We start from the raw sequence: 21,882 nt of genomic DNA, 5'->3' as shown, positions 1-21,882 counted from the left end.
GAATGATAAATCAGCACTGAAATAGATATAAGAGGTTAACGTTGTGAATTCAACCGTATCATAGCAAATGAAACATATTTAGACATATTTAAATGTTTTTGTTAGCAATAAAAACCATAGCGACCCAAACGAGAAAGAGGTCCATTATGTAACTTTAAATAGAATCACATCAGTGATGGCTGTTTCCGTAGACACGGTTTCCGTAGCAACTTTGTCTCCCTGTATTTCTTCAGGAGCGGGTGGAGAGCCGTCTTTTGGAGGGCCGTGAGCGCCTCAGCCGTGTGAGACGCAGTGCTGCAACCACAGCAGAGCATACAGCGGCTGGAGGCTGCGAAGCCATGGACCGCCAGCTGGGGGCGCTGTCACAGGCTCTGGAGCAGTGGGAGGGGGCGGCATTGAGGGCCAGAGACAGCCTAGAAGGGGCTCTTGCATCTGCTGCAGCTTCAGAAGAAGAGTATGAGCGTCTGATAGCTCGGCTTGAACTAGAGCTGAAGGAGCTGGACCTCAGGCTGCGGCGCTGGAACCAGGAGCTGATCAAAGCCGAGGGGCGGAGCAGCGGCGAGGAGGCCGTGGGGGGCTGGCAGCTCGCTAAGGTAAGTTTACTTAGGAGAATAACATTTTTGGAAGTTTTGAGAAACTAAAAGAGAATAAAACTTATGGTATTAACTATTTGCATATAGACATTATATACTACTGTTTAAAAACTCTGTTGGACAATGGTCGAAGTTAACTATGTGGAAAACAATTACACGTTAATCCACAATTACGACAGCTGCAGGGCAATTATGAACCCCCCCACAAACATTCACTAATGAAAAGTACAAACACGGACACCGCACAGACATACATCCCCTTCCGCATTTTGCCAGTAATTATGCATTCTATTTGTAAATCCCAAAACCAGATTAGTTTCTAAATCAGCTTTAGTGGGACAACGCGGCAGTGACAACTACAATCCCATCAGTATTTCCCCATTTTCTCTTCATTCTCTTGTTTCCTGCATCCCCCTCTGTCCTTTTGTTTTTGGTTTATCTTTTGCCCCCAAACAGTGCGTCTGTTCATGCCCTTGTATGAGCACTGGCTGATTTGGACTCAACAGTGATGTCTTTCTTGGCTGCAGGGGTTGTTTCTTAGACGCTCTTCACTTTCCCCCTGCCGCTCTGTTTTCTTCCACGACAGGATATTTACATTGCGGCACTCCATCACTATAATGCTGGGGTCATACCAGTGTGCACACCCTCATCTCTCTCTCTCTCCAGGGTTTCCTCAGACCATGACTTTCTCTGCTATGCCTCAATTTGTTACTCTTTAGGCAAATAGAGGTGGAGCCTGTCCCCTCCTCCGCTTTTCTCTCTCCTCCTCCCTCTCTCCTTCTCATGTCCAGCCTTATTTGAGCACCGTTTACGCGCTTTTGAACTGCCGTGCATCTGTGTAAGCCCTGACAGATGAATTCCACTGGGAGAGCCGGCGAAGAAAATAAGTGGTAGAGAAGGTGGGAGGAGAAGGGTGTTTCGTGAAAGTAACGGATCAGGAGTAGGTGGAGAGAGGGAGAGAGACGGAGCAACGAGTCCAACGTGAAAACCGCGGGGAGGGGGAGCGCTGTTTATTGGTGCGACGTCAGGAGCGGAGCTTGTTCATATTTCATGGGGCATATTTTTCAACCGTGTTCGGCAGCAGAATGTGAGCGGGAGAGCGTTATCCACTGCTCCTTCCTGTCAGCGAAGAGGAACAGAAATGCTATTGTACAAGACTAGCTGTGAGTATGTTAGCAGAGACAGTCAGAGAGAGAGAGGGAGGGAGGGAGGGAGATGAATGCGCGAATGGGAGCGACATGCAGATCCTTTGCTGCTACATCTCCTCTTGACAAGTCGCGTTTGGTTTGTGTGTGGTTCAGGAGGTACTGGAGGGCTTGCAGAGTGCCGAGTCCATGGCAGAGAAGTTGAAAAGCCAGCTGAACGACCTGGTGCTATACTCCCGAGACATCAGCTCGCAGTCGGACCGCGTAACGGCACTGATCAAGCAGCACAACAGGTGAGAGCTGGAGGTCCATGCTAGCTGACAGCGCATTGGCTCGTGTTTTATGTCAAAACTAATCATGTTATTCGTGCATCTGGAGATTTACCGTATGTGCAATGTTTGCAGTTTGTTATGACAAGCACTTAAATGTGTACTTGTTTTGGCGGTTTGAACAGAGTTGTGTGTGTGTGTGTGTGTGTGTGTGTGTCTGTGTAGGTGTCTGTGTTGTGTGTGTGTCATTACTAGAATTTATGGTTTCTGTCTCTAAACTACAATATCTACAATATCTCATTAAAAAGTTACAAATGCAGCATGCCAGGTTGACACGCAAATAATGTATGCAAACTAAATAATGAATATAATATGATGCCTTAAATAGCATTAGTTTTACCGCATAATATAATAGTTCTAATAATGCATCTCTCTGGCTATCCTGTCACTTCTATTACTGCTATTTCTTGAATTGCATTCTCCATAATTGGATCTTGCAGAGTGCTCATCCCCATTCATTTATAAACACAGCGAGTAATTACCCAAATCACAACAGGGGAAGGGAAACACTCTCTCTAAACAGGGCAGGGCTGTCTGATTTACTGGCTGCTTGTGTCTGCTGCCAGTTCAAAGGCTTCTGACGTCTGAGGTCAAAGGTCAAAACTGCGCGGAACAACCACCAGTTGCTAAGGAGAATACCACCATCATCCTTTGCTCTCATTTACCTTGTAGTAGTTTCTCTCCTCTTTACAGTTTCATTTTACTGCTGGGGAAATTTAGGAAAATGAAAGCAATTAGAATAGTTTGTTAATCATGCTTTTGTGCTGCAAGCTTGGGTCTACGACACACTAATTGCCTTCTTCTGGGCCTGGATTCATTTAGTTGTTTGTTTACTGAAAAAGCAAAGCAACAGCACAATCTTAAAACATATTCACTCATTTCTTTCATGCAAATGACTGCTTACTTGTCATTATCTCTTACATTGCGTTTTCATGGGTTGGTAATTTGCTATTTCACATGGCAACAAGTATTGACAATTACCTTGAATGAGTAAAGCCAATTTTAAGTGAGTCCTTTGCAGTGATTTGCTTCTGTCGAGAGAAAACACCTTTCACTTCCTTGTGTACGCCATGTACTTTTAGGTACTGGTACTATGTTGAGTTCCTGTTCATTAGATGACAGATGAACTATGTTTGGCTTTATGGCCATCATATTTACCTCTGTATCGAAATCTGCACTAGTGGGGATTTCAAAAATGTTTAGTTTAATTTTTTCTAGTACGTGTATCATGTGAGTTGATGCCAGATAATTAACATATCTAAGATTCGTTACAAATAATAGCACACCTTTTATCTAAAGTACTGTGTTTCATTGTGATATATTGGACTGCTCATGTTTTGATTAGGATATTGATCAGTTAATATAGAAAAAGAGTTTACTGGGATCATCCTGCTTTAGGGAATTAATGACGCAAACGAATAAAGTGGTCTTCATTATTATTGTTTATCTGTGATTAATATCTATCTAAGGGTAAAATATGGTGATCGATGAACCAACTAATTTAACTCTCAAATAATCGTTGTCTGGACTATACACAGACTCCATAACGTGTTCTGAGAGAAGAGGTTTTATAAACATTTACATTTAGTGCTTTCGATGAAAAACCTTTCGATGAAAAACCTTATTGTCTATAAATATCCTCCATTAGCATGTCCTCAAGCAGCACTGCTTTAGCTTCATCTGAATCACATTGAATAAAACTGTTACATTCCCAAGCCTTTCAGAAGCTAAACAACTTATCAAAATAGTCCAAAGAATAATTGCAAGATTTATTAATTCGAAAAGTAATTGTTAGTTGCGATCCTTTATCACACGCCAGGCCTATACTTTCTCCTCTGTCCTTAGATCAGAGTTTACTGTAATAGTGAAGAGAAGAACCGTGAAAAAAGGGTCTGTACTTCCCCCTCTCAGATCTTAACACATGCCAGATTTTCACTGTCACAGCAGAAAAAAGTGCTTCTCCTATTCCCAGGGCTCTTCTCACCGAGTTACCCTTTCATGCCCTCATTGCTTCATTAAAACTCTGGGGTGTGTGTGGATCTGTGTGTGTGTTTAGGTGATGGCTGGTACAGGATGCTCTTGCTTTTATTAATTCCCTTTGGACACAAAAACAGCTAGTGTTGTTACTGTCTTCCCTTCCATCACACTCTGCCCCTTCACCCCTCATTTAACCTTTACTGCCCTCCAAACTTCAACCCAATGTGAAAGCTGTTACTGTTTCCACATTCTTGTCCTGGTATTTCATCGTCTATTTCTTAGGCCCTGAAAATAGGTCAGTGGGCCAGTCTTACATTTCTGTCTGTTTTGAATAAAGTAGTTTGACGATGGATGTGACGTTAAATAGTTATTAAAGGTGCACAATGTAACTTTTCCGGTGGAGGGTCAGCCACCTACTTGTCTTCATATATTGTCTTGTTATAGTTCTGCCTGGAATTTCCCAAATTATGGCAAAAGATGTGCGGTATTTGAAAAATATGCATTTGTTTTATGTGGGTTATGTGGGTTAAGTGGGCTCTTCATAGATCTGAGCTGTACCTCCTGAATCAGAATCAGAAAAAGGTTTATTGCCATTGTCAGTGAACAAAATTCACAACAAAGGAACTTGTTTTTATGTTAAGGTGCAACATTCAACAATTGATAAAAAATAAGAAAAATAAGAATAAACTACAACATTTACATATGGTTGGAAATAGTGCAAAAAAAATGAACAGTGCAATGAATAGTATTGGTTGAATAGTTGTTAAAGTGGCAGGAGTTAAGAGGTGTTCATGAGTCTAATGACAGAGGGAAAGAAACTGTTCTTGTGGCGGGAGGTTCTGGTCCGGATGGACCATAGCCTGCCTGAGGGGAGTGGCCTCCTGCCTGAGGGGAGTGGCTCAAATAGTCCATGTCCAGGGTAAGAAGGGTCAGCAGTGATCTGACCTGCTCGTCCCAGAGCCCTGGAGACGTACAGATTCTGCAGAGATGGAAGTCTGCAGCCGATCACCTTCTCAGCAGAGCGCACAATGTGCCGTGGTATTTACGCACAATAACAGACAAAACAAAGCGCACCAAAACACCAGGGTATCCATCTGCGGAACCATATTGCGCATTCTTGTTTCCATGGAAATACATCACTTAAACCCAAAACTTGCACGAAAGGTAAAAATCCTCCAGCTACAGTTGTCCTGACCAAGCCAAGCTTAAGATCTGGACTTTATCCCCGGGTCCTGAGTCCTAATCTAATCTTTAATGCCATACTCTGTACACCAGGACAAGCAATAACAGCTCTATGGAAACAAGAAGGAAGCAAAAAGTCCACCAGAATGTTACGTCGCGCACCTTTAGGTCATTCGAAAAAAGTTGTTATGGTGATTTGATGATTAAAATGACATGTTTACCTGCTTAACAGTTGATAATATATGATTCTCTCCTTTGGGCAGAATAAAATATATAATATAATATTATAATCACCACTGAAAAAAACATTTTGCTTTACAAGACAGAGCCTGAATAAATGATTTTATTCGGCAACCACAGAAGTGAAATGATGAAATATGATGAAACTGGTTCTAAAACTGCTGCTGACACAGGTGTGTCTGACTGGAGCCTCCAGTTGCATAAGAGCTCGGGTTAAGGCAGTGTTTGGACAGTTGACATCTACACATTATTCATCATCATTGAATTATACAATACAAAAAGTGTGAACAATTGGGCCGAAAAATAAAATAAAAATCATGTCACGATGCAATTTATATTTAAACTTGTGGATTCTTACATAAGACTTGTGTTTGTGTTTGAGGATAGAAGACAGTACTGATGATATTTCCAAATAATCACATTTGTCACAGGGATAGATCACAATTTGATTTATATATTGTTATGTCTGCATCCCTCCAGCACAAAGTTGTCCACTCTTTTGTAAATTCTGTGATAAATACATTTCCTCAGGTTGGTATTCTGATGTCTATCAGAATACCAAAATGCAGAATGGACCTTCAATTAAGGACTCATGTATTAACTACTTCACATTTCTTTAACTGTTTTACTTTTTGACTTATAACGGTTGTTTTATCATTGTTCATTGTTTTATCCATCCATCCATCTTCTGCCGCTTTATCCGGGGCCGGGTCGCGGGGGCAGCAGTCTGAGCAGGGACTCCCAGACTTCCCTCTCCCCAGACACTTCCTCTAACTCCTCCGGGGGGATCCCGAGGCGTTCCCAGGCCAGCCGAGAGACATAGTCTCTCCAGCGTGTCCTGGGTCTTCCCGGTGGGACATGCCTGAACCACCTCCTGTTCATTGTTTTATGTTGCACCAAATCGCCAAAGCAACTTCCTATGTTTGTGAATTCTGTTGATTGACAATGGCAATAATCCCTTTCTGAGTCTGATTCTTGTATTTGAACATTTAGACATATGTCAGTACATGTCCCCTCGTCCTCACACAGCCTGTCACCTCGGGTTGTGTCCGTCTTGTTGCCCTCGTGAACTCTCTCGCCTCGCTCATATGCTGCCTCTCAACCCCCATCACACGCTGTACCCCTCCGCACCCCATCCCCCACTCTTCTCTCCCTCTCGCTCGCTGTTTGCCCCGACAGATTCTTCCACTTCACCCACTTTGCCATCGCTCCACCTGCCCAGTTCCCAATGCCCCCGCCTCCTCTGTCATTTCTGTCTGCTCGGTAACACATGGGAGACATAACGGCAGTGTGCGTGTGGATTGGACTCAGTTTTCATGTGGCCCTGTCGGTCTTTTAAAGCGTGTTTTTCTTCCTCTTCGTCAGCTTGAGCCTGCGTGCATCCAGGGAGTGTCAAAACAAGGAGCGCTTGTTGGAGCAGCGGTTCCGGGCCGCTCTGCGAGACTTTCAGCAGTGGTTGGTCAACGCCAAGATCAGCACCGCCAAATGCTTTGATGTGCCACAAAGTGTTGCCGAGGCCTCCGCCGCGTTGCAGAGAATACAAGTAAGTGCTCCGTTGCAGTATGCGGCGCACTCAGAGCATTAAAGCAGTATTGTAGTGGTTGAGTAGGCGTTTAATAAGCAGCACTTACCTTGATATTTGCTATTATCACAGTTACCAGTTTTTAATCAGCATCTGTTTTTATCTGTAATTTTTAGGTACAATCTGCTCTACACCAATTCAGTGTCTATGAACAGTACTGTTACTTTGAGGCAGAAAATATGCAACTTGTTACAGATTTTTCCCACTTAAACAGATTGCAAGCCTAAAGAAAATAGTAAAATGTCTTAATGGATGTAAAATCAATCTGCTTAGCATAGATCGCTCTAGGGGATGTATGTATTGACATGCCCACTGTTGAGCGTCCTCCGGTGGGCATGTTAGAGTGGTGGGTCTGCCCCGGGCTGGATAAGCTGAAAATGGGGCACTTGGCCAAATAGGATGAGAGAAAGCTCAGCAGCAGGGATCCTCTGCATAAAAGCAGTGTGTGTCTCTGTCTTAAGAAGTGTTTTGAGTGAGAAGCTGGCAGGTATAACTGTCTGGCAGCCTCTTTAGGGCGTCCCGGGGCACTGGTTAAGAATCAGGTGGTTGTCCGTTAAGGCCTCCACAACACGAGAGAGTTAATTACTGCCTCTAACACCTGTCCACTCAACCATCTACTTGACCGGCACCAAATGACGGGATGTAAAGTTAAGTACAGAGATTGAAGATTAGTTAAGTCTCCTACCTCCAGTAAGTGTACACTATCTGTCAATGTAATCATCTGAAATTAAAAATACTATCCTTACTATCTTCATTAAGGCTGATTTTGTTTCTTCAAAGCGGAAACATGATATATTCTAGTTCTTCCATTATTTTGAAGCCTTAATAGTGTGTAAATTTGTGTGCATACTGGAACAAAAGTCAGTCAGTGTGTCAAAGAAAACCAGCACTTTTCCAGTTGTCTAAAACATGTCAAAAGTGGCGACAGTTTCTTCCTCATTGTCCCTTAAAGTTTGACAATAAGAGACCGTCATAAATTCTACGGCAGTGAAGTGGTTCAAAAATACAGAGGCGGGCATGTTTCATTTATTATTGACTTGGTGAAGAATGTGGAACAATGTTTCCACATGGCTGACCTCCAGGAGGGCCGGAGAAGTGGGAGGGGCTGAGGGCAACCAATGTGCGGCGCTTAATTGGGGCTATACAGTTACACTAGCAGCGGGAGTGTGAAAAAGAGTCAATGAAGGAGAACACGCAGAGAGCATAAAGAGACAAAAGAATGATGAAGAATGTCGAGGATGCGCGCTGGTTTGTTTGGTTGCGGATCTTCTCTCGACTGTGTGTGTGTGTGTGTGTGTGTGTGTTTGCGCGCGCGGTTGTGTCTCAGTGATGTTGCTGACTGCACAGATGGCGGAGTGGTCCCTGCTGCGTTACTGTCATCAGCTTGGCTCTGCGAGGGAGGGAGAGCGAGATGGCGGGGGCAGTGGGCGTGGGCCGCGTGCAGATGTACCGTACTATGTTTATGTGGGTGGCTAGAAATGAGCAATGTAAAAAAAACACACACAACATGTTCCACGCAAACTGACTTTCCCTGTCTGCCTCTCGGGGTCAACTTTTCTCTCTCACCACCAGCCCATATGGAGTCCGCAGTTTAGATTGCTTTAATAGCTTTTGACAGTTTGCAGAGATTAAAAAGGTAACACTTGAGAATAATTCGCACCTCTAAGAAGCTGCTCTGGAATGCATATTTAATGAAAAAGTCCTTATATGTGGCCGTTTCAGATGCAACATCACATTGTTTAGGCGTGTGATGTTGCGTTTGAGACTAGGCATGTCACAATAATTACTATATCGACGACTTGTTCAATATCTCATAGATGGAACAATGTTTGTTGTGGCTGAATGTATCTTTTCTATGCACTGCTTGGGAACCTTTTCTTATTTTTTGAATTAGACAAACCTTGATTTGAATAAGTAACGTCTCTATGACTCATTAATGAGGCTAACTACAAGTGTTTCATTCTGTTATTTTATACTGCCGCTCGTGTTTTTATGATACGTTCATTTATTGTGTCAGTGCCATGGCAGAAAGCGTTTCAATAGCATAATTTGCACCTTAAACATTTGCTATCGTGACAGGCCTCGGGCTTGTGTCTTCTGCATTTGTGGTGTGGTTTACCAGATTCATCTTTTGTGGATTTTCTTTTGGGATATTTCTTTGGACATCACATTCAACTCAGCAGCAGCTAAGCATAGTTAATAGCTGTCAACTTTCCCTTTTACTGTTACTGTACTACTGTTAATTGCATATTAAAATGTTCCTCCATTGTCAGTGATCTTTCTTGTCAAGTCTTTTTTTTGGCCCTTGTCAACGTCTCTCTGCAGTGCCATTGTGAGTGTTGCTGCTGCTCTGTGATGGGTCCCTTTGTCCCGTTCCCCCCACAGGAGTTCCTGAGTGACAGGGAGCATGGTCAGGCCAGGCTGAGCACCGTGGGGGCTAGTGGGGAGCTGCTCATGGCGGTGGTGTCCAAAGACAGAGTGGAGGGGATCAAGGCCAAGGTGGAGACCACGAGGGACGACTGGAAGAGCTTGATGAATAACTTACAAATGAGAGAAGATGCTCTTAAGGTCGGTTCACTGCTTACTTATTTAGTGTTCTCTGTCACATTACATAACTTTATGAAGCTATTTACAGTATGCTGCTACTTGGGTACAGCAACAATTGGACAATAGTAGAATGTTTTGCAATGTACGACACAAAGTTCACATTTTTGAGAGAATTATTCAACAGGTATCTGCCAATATTCTGTGTAAGACATGTATTAGACAACAAGTATGAAATGTTCTTGTTGTTTATAATCACTGCTTAATTTGTTTGCCATAATGCGTTTTGTTTTTTCTTAATTTCTGGGTATTAAAATGTGGAAATGGGAAATGTTTTGTGTGGGATTTGGGAAGTATCTAAATCAGTTTGTGTCTTGGCCACACCTGTCATGTGCTCCAAAAACTACTGCTTTTCAAATTCAGCCCTGATTATAATTTTGTGGTGTCCCCAGAACCTGCAGGCTCAGATGGCAGAGTTTGAGGCGAGTGCAGAGCCACTGCAGGACTGGCTGAGCATCACCGAGGTCAAAGTTCAAGAGAGCAGCACCCGCCTCCATGACCTGTCAGCAAAGAGGGAGGAGCTCAGCAAACTGCAGGTAATGTGTACAATGTTTGCTTATGATTCCAAACTATTGCATTACCTTATTTTTTTTTATTTTTGTCACATAATGAAAGATGCATGTTGAGGGCAAAGCAAAACTGTAATGTATTTTGTTACTTCCTACCAAATAAGTAAATCCAAAATGTACATCAGTCACATTTTTCTTGACTCTCTGAGAGCAGGCACTGTATTTGAAGCTCTTCATCAGATATTCTTCCCTTAAGTACAATCTCAAATCAACTGATAAAAGACGAGGGCTGAATTACATTTGTCGAGCACCACTGTATCAAAATGGAGCAACGTCTTGACACAATAGTCAGTGGAAAAGTCCAGAAATCTAATTAATTCTCTGTCTGTCACAGCTGAAGCGCTGCGTTGCTAAAAGGCCCTTTTCAGGATGTGATAACAGCTTGTGTCTGAGAGAGACAAAAAGAGGACGGGCAAACGAATGGGCGCTAAAAAGATAAAACTGACAAAAGAGAAAATATATCAAGCCCATCTCAAAGCTCGGTGCTTATTATTGTGGCTATTTTTGTATTTACTGTGTCACCCGCTGTAGCACTTCTCCTTATTGTCTTTTGTCTGGGCTGAAAGCAATTACATGTCTCCCCATCACCTGAAATATAATACAGGACAATAAGGCTTTAGTCTTTGCACCTAAAGTGTTTTGACAATTCGGCAAAACCATTATCTATCACCTTTTATTGTAATTTCCCTTTTTGTTTTTGGGGCCTATTCAAATTGTGTTTTTAAGCATTGCAATTAAAATTAATCACAACAGTTGAAAACGTGTTTTTATGCAGTGTTCAGTTTTTGAATTTGCAATTCATTAGATTAAAGATAATATCCTTTTTTATTTGCTAATATATGTTGTTTACCTTAAAACGTGACCCCATTCAGTATCAGTGTTGACTGTTGTTACAAATATAACCCTCCTGCCTCCTTTGTGCTCACCGCCCGTCGTTTTGACCTTCAACAATATATTTCATCTTTATATTTCCCGTGACACTACTGTTCCTGATGCTTACCCATAACGATCCTCCATATTGTGGTCCATTTCCTCCTTTTTTTAATCCATCTTTCTTGTCTCACCTGAATCCCATCTCCTTTATTTCTTCATTCTCATCCTCTTTATGTGCTTCCCGCTGGCTCAGTGCGTGCTGGAGGAGATGTCCGGTCGTGAGGCGGAGCTGGCCAGGCTCAGGGAAAGTGCTCATCGTCTTTGGGAGGGACAGGCTGCAGGCAAAGGCTTTGTCCATCGTGTGTCCCAGCTTTCTGCACAATACCTGGCACTCAGCAACTTGGCCAAGGTATAACCGCTTTCTTTGTGTAACTTATGACTAAGCCTGTCACGATAATTACTGTATCGACTTATCGTTCAATGAATTATGGCTGATAGCTCAATATTCATCGTTTGTACTTATTTACTTTAGCAGAGAAAAAAAATATATATATTTTGTATTTTTTTGTTTTACAATTAGAGTTGAGTGTCAAGTAAATCTATTCTAAGACTAATTATGGATATTAACTAAGTAGGGCTGCAACAATTAATCTAGTCTAGAAAATACAGTAATTGTAGTTGTGTTTTGATTATCGTAATCTCTCTAAAACATACAAAATGACATTACTGGCATTATTACATCACAATATCTATAATATAATTTCTTATAAGCTTCAAAATATGAATTTTAATGTTTTTGACTTGCTGACTACTAAAATACCGTAATCATTAGTTGCAGCCCTATAACTAAATACCTTCTAAAGTGTTTAATTTAGCTTTTTAGTTGTTGCAAACCATATTTTTAACAATATTATACATTTACACAAGTGATTACTAGAATATCCTGCATGCAGTTGAAAGTACTTTCAATAATATCATTTATAGTGATATTTTCTGTAGTGATATGACCTACCTGTGGCAAATTAATATTGATGTCATGGTTTGAAAATGTGCCTGCCTAAATACCTGTTACCTGTTCATGAGTCTAAATGTGACTGTTGTTGTTGTGTACGCTGCCATGAAAGATTATCCCCCATCAAGCTTCCTCAGCGTTCTTAATTATCTTAACATTTGCATGTGTTTTCTCTGTGAGTGAATGATTGCCTGTCTGTTTGCTGTCAGCTGAGATACGAATAATGTCTTGAACATGCCAAAGGCCCATAGTTGCATAATATACCGTATGCATTGATATGTAGCATAGGCCCAGAGTGAGCTGAAGAAACAGAATCAATCAAGGCAACATACTAAAGTCTGGGATGATTAATTTCTGTCTTAGAAGAAGCTATGTACCCTTTAGTGGTGTTTCTTGTTTACCATTATTCAATACATATTAGTCATGCCATTTTTCCTCAAGGTTATAAAACATAAGTGTCAACATCTGCACTCATTTTATTCCCCTCCAAAAGGTCCTGGACTCTTTGGCTTGCACCTTTACCTCCAGAAGCACTTTGGAAATGCCAGAGCTGTGTCAGAGCAGGAAACCCTGACCTTTCTGAAGTGCTCATTAGAGTGGCCACACATATAGTGATTAATTAATTATTAAACATACAGCTACTCAACTCTGACCACATAAGCACTTTTCTATTCGCTGTGGGACAATGGGAGGAGGCCGATAATGATGAATGAGTTTTATGCGCTTCACTCCAAGAAGAGCTACTTCAAATGCGTCTTTCTGTGCCAAATACACTGAGGCAAAATAGTTTAAAATCATCTCTTGTAGACAGTTATTTTTAAGCCGGCTTTCCTCTTGAAGACACTTCCTCTGATGTTGAAGTTATGTGAGCGCTGACTCTGAACAATGCATGTTATTTGTTCCGGTCTAGAGACAGGAAAGTCCCCTGAGATGTCCTCAAGCAAAAAAAAAAATAGGCAAATCAAATATGAAGACAGCTAACATTAAGAAAAGTTAGCTAGCAGACTATTTTACACATTACTAAAACCTCTTTATAGGGTCATACAGGTTGTGGTTGTTTACTTTTTGGATAAACATGATTTCAAATTGCACAGACAAAACAAAAAAAATATTGTTTCTGTTTTGTTTGCAGACCTATATCATGTCTCCTCTGTGTCGTTAAAATGTATTCCTCCTCTTCCTACAGGATAAAGCCTCAAGGATTGAGCGTATTGTTGGGGAGCATCGCCTTTTTTCTCAGGGTCTAAAAGAGCTCCAGGACTGGGTGAGTGAGGCCCAGCGCATCCTCAGCTCCTGCCTTTCCCCCACCTCAGACAAGAGCGTACTGGAGGAGCGGATGCTGCAGCTAGAAGTAAGTACAAGTACAGCTATTGTTTTTAACACACTGAGAACATACTTCAAACATATTGTGCCTCTAAGACTTTTTTACTTCTTTAATAACCTGCGCTCAAATGATCCTAAACGTATGAATAATATATTCAAAGCCAATATATTACAACTTGCGCTCAAATGATCCTAAACTTATGAATAATATATTTATATCCAATATCTCCCCCTTGCCTAAAACAGTAAGAAAATAAATACATGACGGTAGATAATGTCCAGTATAATAAGAAGAGGGCCATGCACCAACAGCGATGGCGTTGCTACAGTATGAGACTCAGGGTTCTAGACACATAACAGCATGCATTGTTTTTCTGGTGTATTTGTTCTCTTTGTTTGCCGAGAGGAGAGTCCTCATTGAAGTTTTTTTTTTCCGTCTTTGTCTGCAGGCTCTGCTGGCTGCTCGTCAAGAAAGGGAGATCCAACTAAAGATGTTGCTAACAAGGGGAGAGGCAGTCCAGAGAAATACTTCGGCTGAGGGGGTTCCAGTCATTCGCAAACAGATCCAGGACCTCAAGGACTCATGGGACTCCCTGCTCTCCGCCTCGATCCAGAGGAAAAGGTTGGATGTCAATTAGTTGATAGATGAAACCAGGAAGTGTCCGATTCCAGTTCATAGATTTACTCTGGTTGAAAGGTTACAGGGATAATTAGATTTGATGTGTTACATTTGCTTTCTCTTGACCAACAGTCAGCTAGAGGGCGCTCTGTCGCAGTGGACCAGCTATCAAGAAGATGTGGGTCAGTTTGTGCAGTGGATGGACAGAGTGGAGGAGACGCTCAACTGCTCGGACAGACAGTATTCAGAAATGAGGGACAAGACTGCCAACCTCGGCAAGACTAAGGTACAATATTAATATATTGTTTTTCGTTGGAGAAATCAGAATAAATTGTTTGCCTTAATGAAGTTTCATGTCAGTGTGATGTATTAAAACTGAGCCAATCCAAGCCAATTAAGGTCTTTACGTTGTCTTATCCAGGACTGTGTAAATAATCAGCGGTCGGAGATTAAATTGGGAGAAATAACACATACATAGAAAAAAACAGTTTCATACATGCTTTTTATTTGACTTTTGACAGCTACTCTATGAGGAAGTTCTGAGTCACAGCAGTCCTTTGCAAACTATCGCCTCAAAGGGATCCAATATGGCCGAACACTACAATACTCATCAGGAAGTCCAGCAGCTGCAGTCGCGATACAACAGCCTCACAGAAAAAGCCAAAGTACGTATCCATAATTAACTATATATACGACATAAATTCAGAATATTGTTTTGAATTGAAAACAATGAATACAATGCAGAAAGTACTGTAGATATGTGTTTTGTTTTTCAGAATGCAGTAAGCAAAGCCAAAGGGCTGGTGTTGGTGCATCAGGATTATCAGAGAGCCCTGCATGTGTTTGAGGACTGGCTTGAGCAGGAGCAAGCCACTTTAGCCACTTTATCCCATCCAGATGGAAGCGTGGATACTCTGGAGAGCACACTGCAGCAGCTACAGGTAATGACAAGAAAAGAAACTGAAAATACCAAAGTTTTAGCAGTAATTATTTGTCCTTCCAATTACATGAATTGAAAATAAATCTGGTTGTAAGATAAGATAAGATAAAATAATCCTTTATTGTCCACACATGGGGAAATTTCATTGATACAACGCAGGTAGATACAGAGGAAAAAGACAGATAACAGATTATAGGAAGTTTAAAAAACACTCTTATTAGAAGAACTCTTATAAACTAACTCGGAGCTAGCGCACATCACAACGACACGACGAAAAACACTCAATAATCCAGCCGAACAAAGTCGAAATAAGTTGAATTAAAGCGATTCCAGCGTATGTCCCGATCGTACAACTAAAGTACAATTTTTTTTTACAAAATACAAAAGATAAATCACATTAAGTGTGAAAAAAGTGTGAAAAAAGAGCGAAGCGTTGCACCGGGCTGCCAGCTGGACCGGCGCCTTTGTGACGTATTACATCCAGACAGTTCCTTTTACATTGACTCTTACTGGAGTAAATACTTTCACAAACTCTTTTTAGTAACGTTACTCTTACTTGAGTACAATCTTTGGCTACTTTACCCCCCTTTGACTTGACCTCAGAATGGAAAATCCAAAAGGAAAGATTGCTAAATGGCATCCGTCCATATTAATTTTGGTTTTGGCTCAAACATCAGTCAAGTCCAGCCTTTAAAAGCCGTTTTGATGCATCCTTTGTTGTCTTGTTTTCTTCACAGACCCTGCAGGAGCGTTGTTCAAAGGGCCAGTCTTTGCTCTCCTCTGTGCTGACCAGCCGAGAGCGGGTTATTCCATGGGGCGTCCCGCAGATCGAAGACCGGGCCTTGGACACTGCTCAGAGGGAGTGGGGAGTGTTTCAGGGCCGACTGGAGGAGACCCAGACCCAGCTCAGAGCGACGCTGAGCAGTGTGAGGCAAATGGGGCAGAAATTCCTGAGTCTAGCCAATTGGTTGGAGGAGATGGAGAAGATGGCAAACATAAGGAAGCATCGTAAATCCAACAGAGCGACGAAGGAGGATCAGCTCAAGAAACTGCAGGTGAGTACAAATTATTTGCATCCATAATTTTATGTTATTTATTTCATATTGAGGATGGGTGATTTTGACAAATGCCTTTAAATGTATCAGACATAGCACCTCATACCCTTGTTAGAAAGTTTCCAATATTAAAAATTTGCATATCTTCAAAGCAAAATTCACAATATTATCTACATTTTGATATACTGCTCACCTCTACGTTTTGGCCTTATCCATAGATTTTTCCTGGAGTTTGTCTAATGTATCTGAAGCTAAATATGTTTTTCTTATGAACTTGCCATGCTCTGACAGAACGAGTCACATATTTCTGTATTTATACATGCTGTTGAGGCCCAGCGTGTGTTCAAAGTGGAGCAGTGGGAGACTGGGAATGTTCCTTTGAGCCTCCTCCCTTTGGAGTCTCTTCCTGTCGCTGTCACAGTGTCAGACAGCCGGCATTATTCTCAGGCAGATTTAAAGACAGCAGACACACTGCTGAATATCATATTGTTTGCAAAATATGTTTTTCTATCCCTCTTGTTTTTTCATATTTGTTTACATATCTAACCCTATGACTCCTAAAAGTCAACTGACAATTACATTATGAATAATGTGGGCTTATTATGCTAATGTATACGCCTGGTGTCCCTTGTGAGCAGGGGTGTCTCGAGGCAGCGTTAACTCGTCAGGAGGAGGTGGACGGGCTCTCGCCGCTGGCCCAGCAGGTTTTAGAGGAGACCTACATCAGCAGTCGAGTCAGTGTTACGGCCACGCAGCTAACGACCCGCTACCACTCCCTGCTGCTCAGCACACAGGTGAGGCACGGTTTAAAACAGAACTGAGGGTTCGGCTGAGAAGTACATTATAGCATCTCAAACGCTTGTGATCCATTCTGTAAACATCTGTAAATGAGTCTATAATCCAAATTCACCCAAAACTAGTCAATTTAATCACTGTCCAAAGGCATTTATGTTGTATAAGGTTGAAATCATACATTCTGTTGTTGGGAAGTTGCAGTTTTGTACATTTTTGACCATTTTATAACAATGAATAACCCATATACCAAAATTATTGTTAACATTGATAATTATTATGTAAATACACCTTAGACCTTTGACTATAAGAGCGGTAAGATGCAAAGGATTGGATAGGATATATTCTGAAACTTCTTCCTACTCCTTTTGAGCATCATGAACTTCATAGTGCATTATAAATTATGTATTCCATTTATATCGTTTTTTTTACAATCAATATATGACTGCTTTTATGTATATTTTTCATTTTACTGATGTTCAAATGAAAAATTATAAAAAATACAAGATGCCCCCACAATTTAATTTCAAGTGTTATTTGACTCAAACTTGATTCTTGCCCCCAGATTAATAGTTTCTTCATTTAAAACATGTGAATAACTCCTCTGTGGATTATCTCTTGTTGGCCCCGGTGTGCTGCTCTTGTGGTTAAGTTGTCTCACCATGGACTCACCTCCTCTGAGAGTCGGGGTTTGTTTGTGTAACGCACCATGGATATAGCTTGGAGACTTTGGCCTGTGCCGCTCTCTTTACTGAGATCCAGGCGCAGTGTTCGGCTGCTCCTCTGGGGGGGACTAAAGGGAAATCAATGGGGCTCCTGTGGACTGGGGCTAAGGCTATAATTAAACGCTACAGAAGGCAATCTCACACCCAGCATCGCAAGAGGAAAAGCTTTACCATCGCTACATTGATTTTCGCACCTTCAATAACCACTCCGCACTTTTCCTCACTCACACTGGTGTCGGACTCACACCCAATTCTCATCTATAATTCTCAAACTTTTCACTTCAAAGTCTTCAACTGCTACTTCATGAAACCCACTCCAGCCACAACAACAAAAACGAATCAAAACTAAATTAGGACTGAACTAGGACCAGAATATAAGGTTTACTAAACTAGAACTGATCAACTCTGAAATAAACCAATGCAGAAACAACAACAACAAATATACCTTACAAGAACTAAACTAGGACTAGTTCAGATCTGAGGGTGCCATCTTTCTAATCCAATAGATGCATGTGATTATGCTGTGTGAAATGGGGGCCATATGTTCGCGAGGTGAGGAGCTGTTACCTCTACTCTGTCTCCTAAAGGTGCGCACTCAGCATTTGTAGCTAATTGGAGTTTCTCACTACAGGATTTGCGTCGAGACTGAATAATGTGTCAAAATCTACATGAAAACCCGCTCTATCCACATAGTTATTGACTCTTAAAGCTCAGTCAAGTGGATAAAGTGTCAAAAACATGAACAAAAAAAATCCTCTTGTGTAGATATTGACATTCAGCAGATGAAAGGCGATAGAAACCGGATATTTTCTGCTGTGATGGGTGATCACAGAGCTTTTTGGTCCTTTGTGGCTACTGTAGACTGTATTAAAAGGAGGAGGTATAGAGTTATTTCCTGTATATCCCCCTGCCCAAAGCTTTGTGGTTGACAACTGATGAGGTTGAGTGTAGTTTTAAGCCAAGGTATATCAATATTTAATTTGAAACCACTATTTACAATGTGAGGGCTATTTGAGTGTATTGGTATTTCTATCATAGTATTTGTTAAATAAAAGACGTATAAAAGAGAATCAAGAATACAAACTAATTTCTTAACGAGATGGATGATGTCATGTTTCAAGATGGAGTGGAAAATGACAAAGAACCCTTCAGCTATCTTTACATTTTAATTGCTAATTTTTATATTTCTCGCCATTTTGTGTTTCAGGAGACCATAAAACACCTTCAGGAGGAGCTGAAGAGCATTGATGAAGCTGAAAACCTTTGCATCTCATTTTCTGACTGGCTTGGCTCGACTCAAAAAACCTTCACAACTTTAACCGATAGCTCCGAACCTTTCGACCGCATCACTATGGAGAAGAAGATGAAGAAAATAGAGGTAAAAACGTTGTATAATTATCAATGCACTTAGTTAGGTTGAGGTTGTTAATCAACCTCCATGGGTCGGAGCAGATTTTGCTGCAGGTGTGGAGAGGTCGCTATAGTGTTCCTGCATAAAAAGATTGACATAAATCAGTGTAGAGGCACATCATCTAACATTCACGCCAGCAAAAAACTCCTTTTCCAATCTTGTTTCAGCCAAAAATAACTTTGCTTGTATCGCATTTTTGGCAGGTGTGTTGTGCTTGGCTGGCTTAATGCGATTCTGTGGAATCTGCAAAATGTTTGCTTTTAATTTTGGAGAGCAGACAAGATGGTCACTGCAGGATTTTTGTTTAATGGACAGTCTTGAATTGGTGCTACCACAAATACTACTATAACCACTTCAGGAAATATACCTGGAATATTCTAGGATGTGTTAAAGAAAAAAGTTTACATTAATGCAAATTCTAAATACATAAATGCAATTGATTTAAGCAGGATTAAACCAGCGCTAGACCAAGAAATAACCAGAACTAAACAAAGAACCAACATCTCAGTATTATATTTCAGCAGGCAGACAAAATGGCCATTGCGATTTTCTTTTTCTCATCTCGTTATGAAGTCATTGGAGGGAAACCTGCGCAGCCTGCAGAGGGGAGGAAAATTGCATCTATCGTTTGCTTGGCATAGTTCATATCGGTTGTGTGTGCGTATCGATCGGTCCCTTTATGAAGACAAAGCGGGTGCGGTTTGAGAGGATGCGTGGTAGCGGGGAGGGACCGCCCACAGCGAGGCAAAGGATGAAGAAGAGGCAGTGTCAGGAGCCTGCTGGCACAGACACTGTAATTGATATGGTGCCCTTACCGCTTCACTTCACACAGGCATACACACGCTGTCTTCCTATAAGCACTGGTTTTATATCACAAGTGCTAGTTAACAAGCATCTTTCAAGTCTACTGCTCCTCTGTGGGTTCATTTACGCTACATTATTTAGTAGAATCAGTGTTTGACTTTCTTTCATCTTTAATAATAGACACAAATGAGGCATAATCTCGACTAAAATTGGAGCCTTATCGTAGCTAAGCCAGGTGTCAACCAATCTCCAACAAAACAAAACCCTCAATTAGGATGAAGCTGTTTATGAGCTCGATTTTTTTTTTACGAAACAGTGAAAAATAAATTCTCGTACCGTCGTTGTATGCGTCCCGCGGATTGCGAAGCCCCTGTTTCCTCCATTACGCTTGGTCTTCCCCAGTCTCCACACAGACTGTCACACTTTTGTGGTACATCATCTGGTGAGAGCTTTGTGCTAATCCATAGCTGGGATCAATGCACAGTGTCTGCATGGGAACAAGGGACGCGCTGTCACCACATGTGTTCTACCCTCTCTGTGTAAATGACACACAAGCACGCCATCACTTACCCACTCTCCTGTAGTGAGACCTGCGCTGCTCAGTCTGTCCGGATGATTATAACACTGACAGAAAGAAAATAAGTCTAATTGCTTTGTCAAGGGCCATCAACTTCCTATTGTCATTTGTAAACAAAAAAATACAACAAAATAATGATAAACATAATTTTCAGTAAAGTCAAAATCCAAATGCCACCAATCATTTCCCTCATAATGGAATATAAACAAAATACCAACTAAACATTTGAGAAGTCAAACAGGTCACACTGTTCTGAGACATCCAATCATCCGTCTACTCCGCCCTTTCCTTACTTTCTAATATCCGTGACATTAATTAATTTTCAAGGACATTTTGCCCAGTCTCGACACCTTTTTGGTGCATAGATCATTCCTTTTTCCCTGTGGGAGAAAGTAGTTATTGAGTGGACGTTGATATTGTCTTTATAAATTGTACTTTAAATCAACCGGAGATGTGACGTGATTTTATAATATGTATCTTTCTTCGAGGCAGTAGTTAACTTCCCTTGGGGTTACCATAGCAATATCTTTCCGCAGTCACTAAATATAGTCCCTTGTATCAAATGTAATGTTTATTGTCAGAGATATTGGAAAAACAAGCGTAAAAACACATGACATGTTACATTATGGCAGTATACAAATGAAAGGAACCGTGTAGTATTTCCCAGACTGCACGCTCAGCTACAATATCATTAACAGCCATGATAGATGAAAATGCTGTAGTTTTCATCAATATCCAATTTCTTTCAGCTGGAACTTGCAAATCTGAACTGTGTAAATAAGTTCTAACCAACCGTATCATTATTGATGAACAAAACTGTTCATTTTGTTTTAACTCGGAATAATAGAATACCCAACTAAACAAGAATTAACACAACTGCTCTGTATTTATTATTAAACAAACAGCAATGTTTCTTAGATCAATAGTGATAGATGTGTGAGTGAACTCACAAGGTACAAAGTAAGAATAATGAACCATAGGGAGGGGAAATTTACCCCCTGAACTGTGTGATATTGGGATATATTGAGTGTTGTTAAATAAGGTCGGATGGTGGGGTGCTTGTTTTCCTATTAGACCAATGAAAACATGTCTTTGGATTCACACCAGACAAGATCGTGCACAGATGAAAAAACGCCTTGTTATATTAGATTATCAACACTGCTATTTGGCGCTCTGGGGTTGGTGCAATGTAACACTCCTATCTCACAATAATAGACAGATGATGAAAGCTAGATGGCATCCCATTGAGTGACGCTCTCTATGTCTTTGCAGTTTGTTGTGGTTGCCCTGGAAACCCCTGTAGCTACCGCTGTCTGTTAAGGGCCTTCATAATTGGGTCCTCCTTTCATATTATCCAATGTGGTTTTCTCCGTGCATGACCTCCGTGGTCTTCTCTACATGTCTCCTCCAGCTGGATGGAGCCTGTTCAATGGGTTCAAAGCCTTCAGACACAATGCCCAGGCAGACGCGAGGTGAATAGGGCGGCGCTGCAGGTGAAGGACAGCAATTACCCATACAATTTCCAATAGT

At 41.3% G+C, this 21,882-nt stretch overlaps 1 protein-coding gene across 1 annotated transcript in view; it reads left to right on the top strand.

Annotated features, from left to right (window-relative positions):
- Positions 1–21,882, top strand: part of syne1a (spectrin repeat containing, nuclear envelope 1a) — a 120,908-nt gene that overhangs the window by 50,813 nt on the left and 48,213 nt on the right. The window contains exons 54-67 of the mRNA XM_072442998.1: positions 234–593; positions 1,895–2,031; positions 6,832–7,009; positions 9,434–9,616; positions 10,045–10,188; positions 11,348–11,503; positions 13,293–13,457; positions 13,879–14,051; positions 14,181–14,334; positions 14,570–14,713; positions 14,825–14,989; positions 15,726–16,043; positions 16,682–16,837; positions 18,768–18,938. Of these exons, the coding sequence (XP_072299099.1) occupies positions 234–593; positions 1,895–2,031; positions 6,832–7,009; positions 9,434–9,616; positions 10,045–10,188; positions 11,348–11,503; positions 13,293–13,457; positions 13,879–14,051; positions 14,181–14,334; positions 14,570–14,713; positions 14,825–14,989; positions 15,726–16,043; positions 16,682–16,837; positions 18,768–18,938 (2,604 nt within the window). The remainder of the gene's footprint in view (positions 1–233; positions 594–1,894; positions 2,032–6,831; positions 7,010–9,433; positions 9,617–10,044; positions 10,189–11,347; positions 11,504–13,292; positions 13,458–13,878; positions 14,052–14,180; positions 14,335–14,569; positions 14,714–14,824; positions 14,990–15,725; positions 16,044–16,681; positions 16,838–18,767; positions 18,939–21,882) is intronic.

This window comes from Eucyclogobius newberryi, unplaced genomic scaffold (genome assembly GCF_026437365.1).
Source record: "Eucyclogobius newberryi isolate DKJ021-1_F unplaced genomic scaffold, fEucNew1.0.hap1 SCAF_1, whole genome shotgun sequence".
Classification (NCBI taxonomy): domain Eukaryota; kingdom Metazoa; phylum Chordata; class Actinopteri; order Gobiiformes; family Gobiidae; genus Eucyclogobius; species Eucyclogobius newberryi.
Note: the sequence above shows the minus strand (reverse complement) of the source record. Positions and strands in the feature narration are given on the sequence as shown.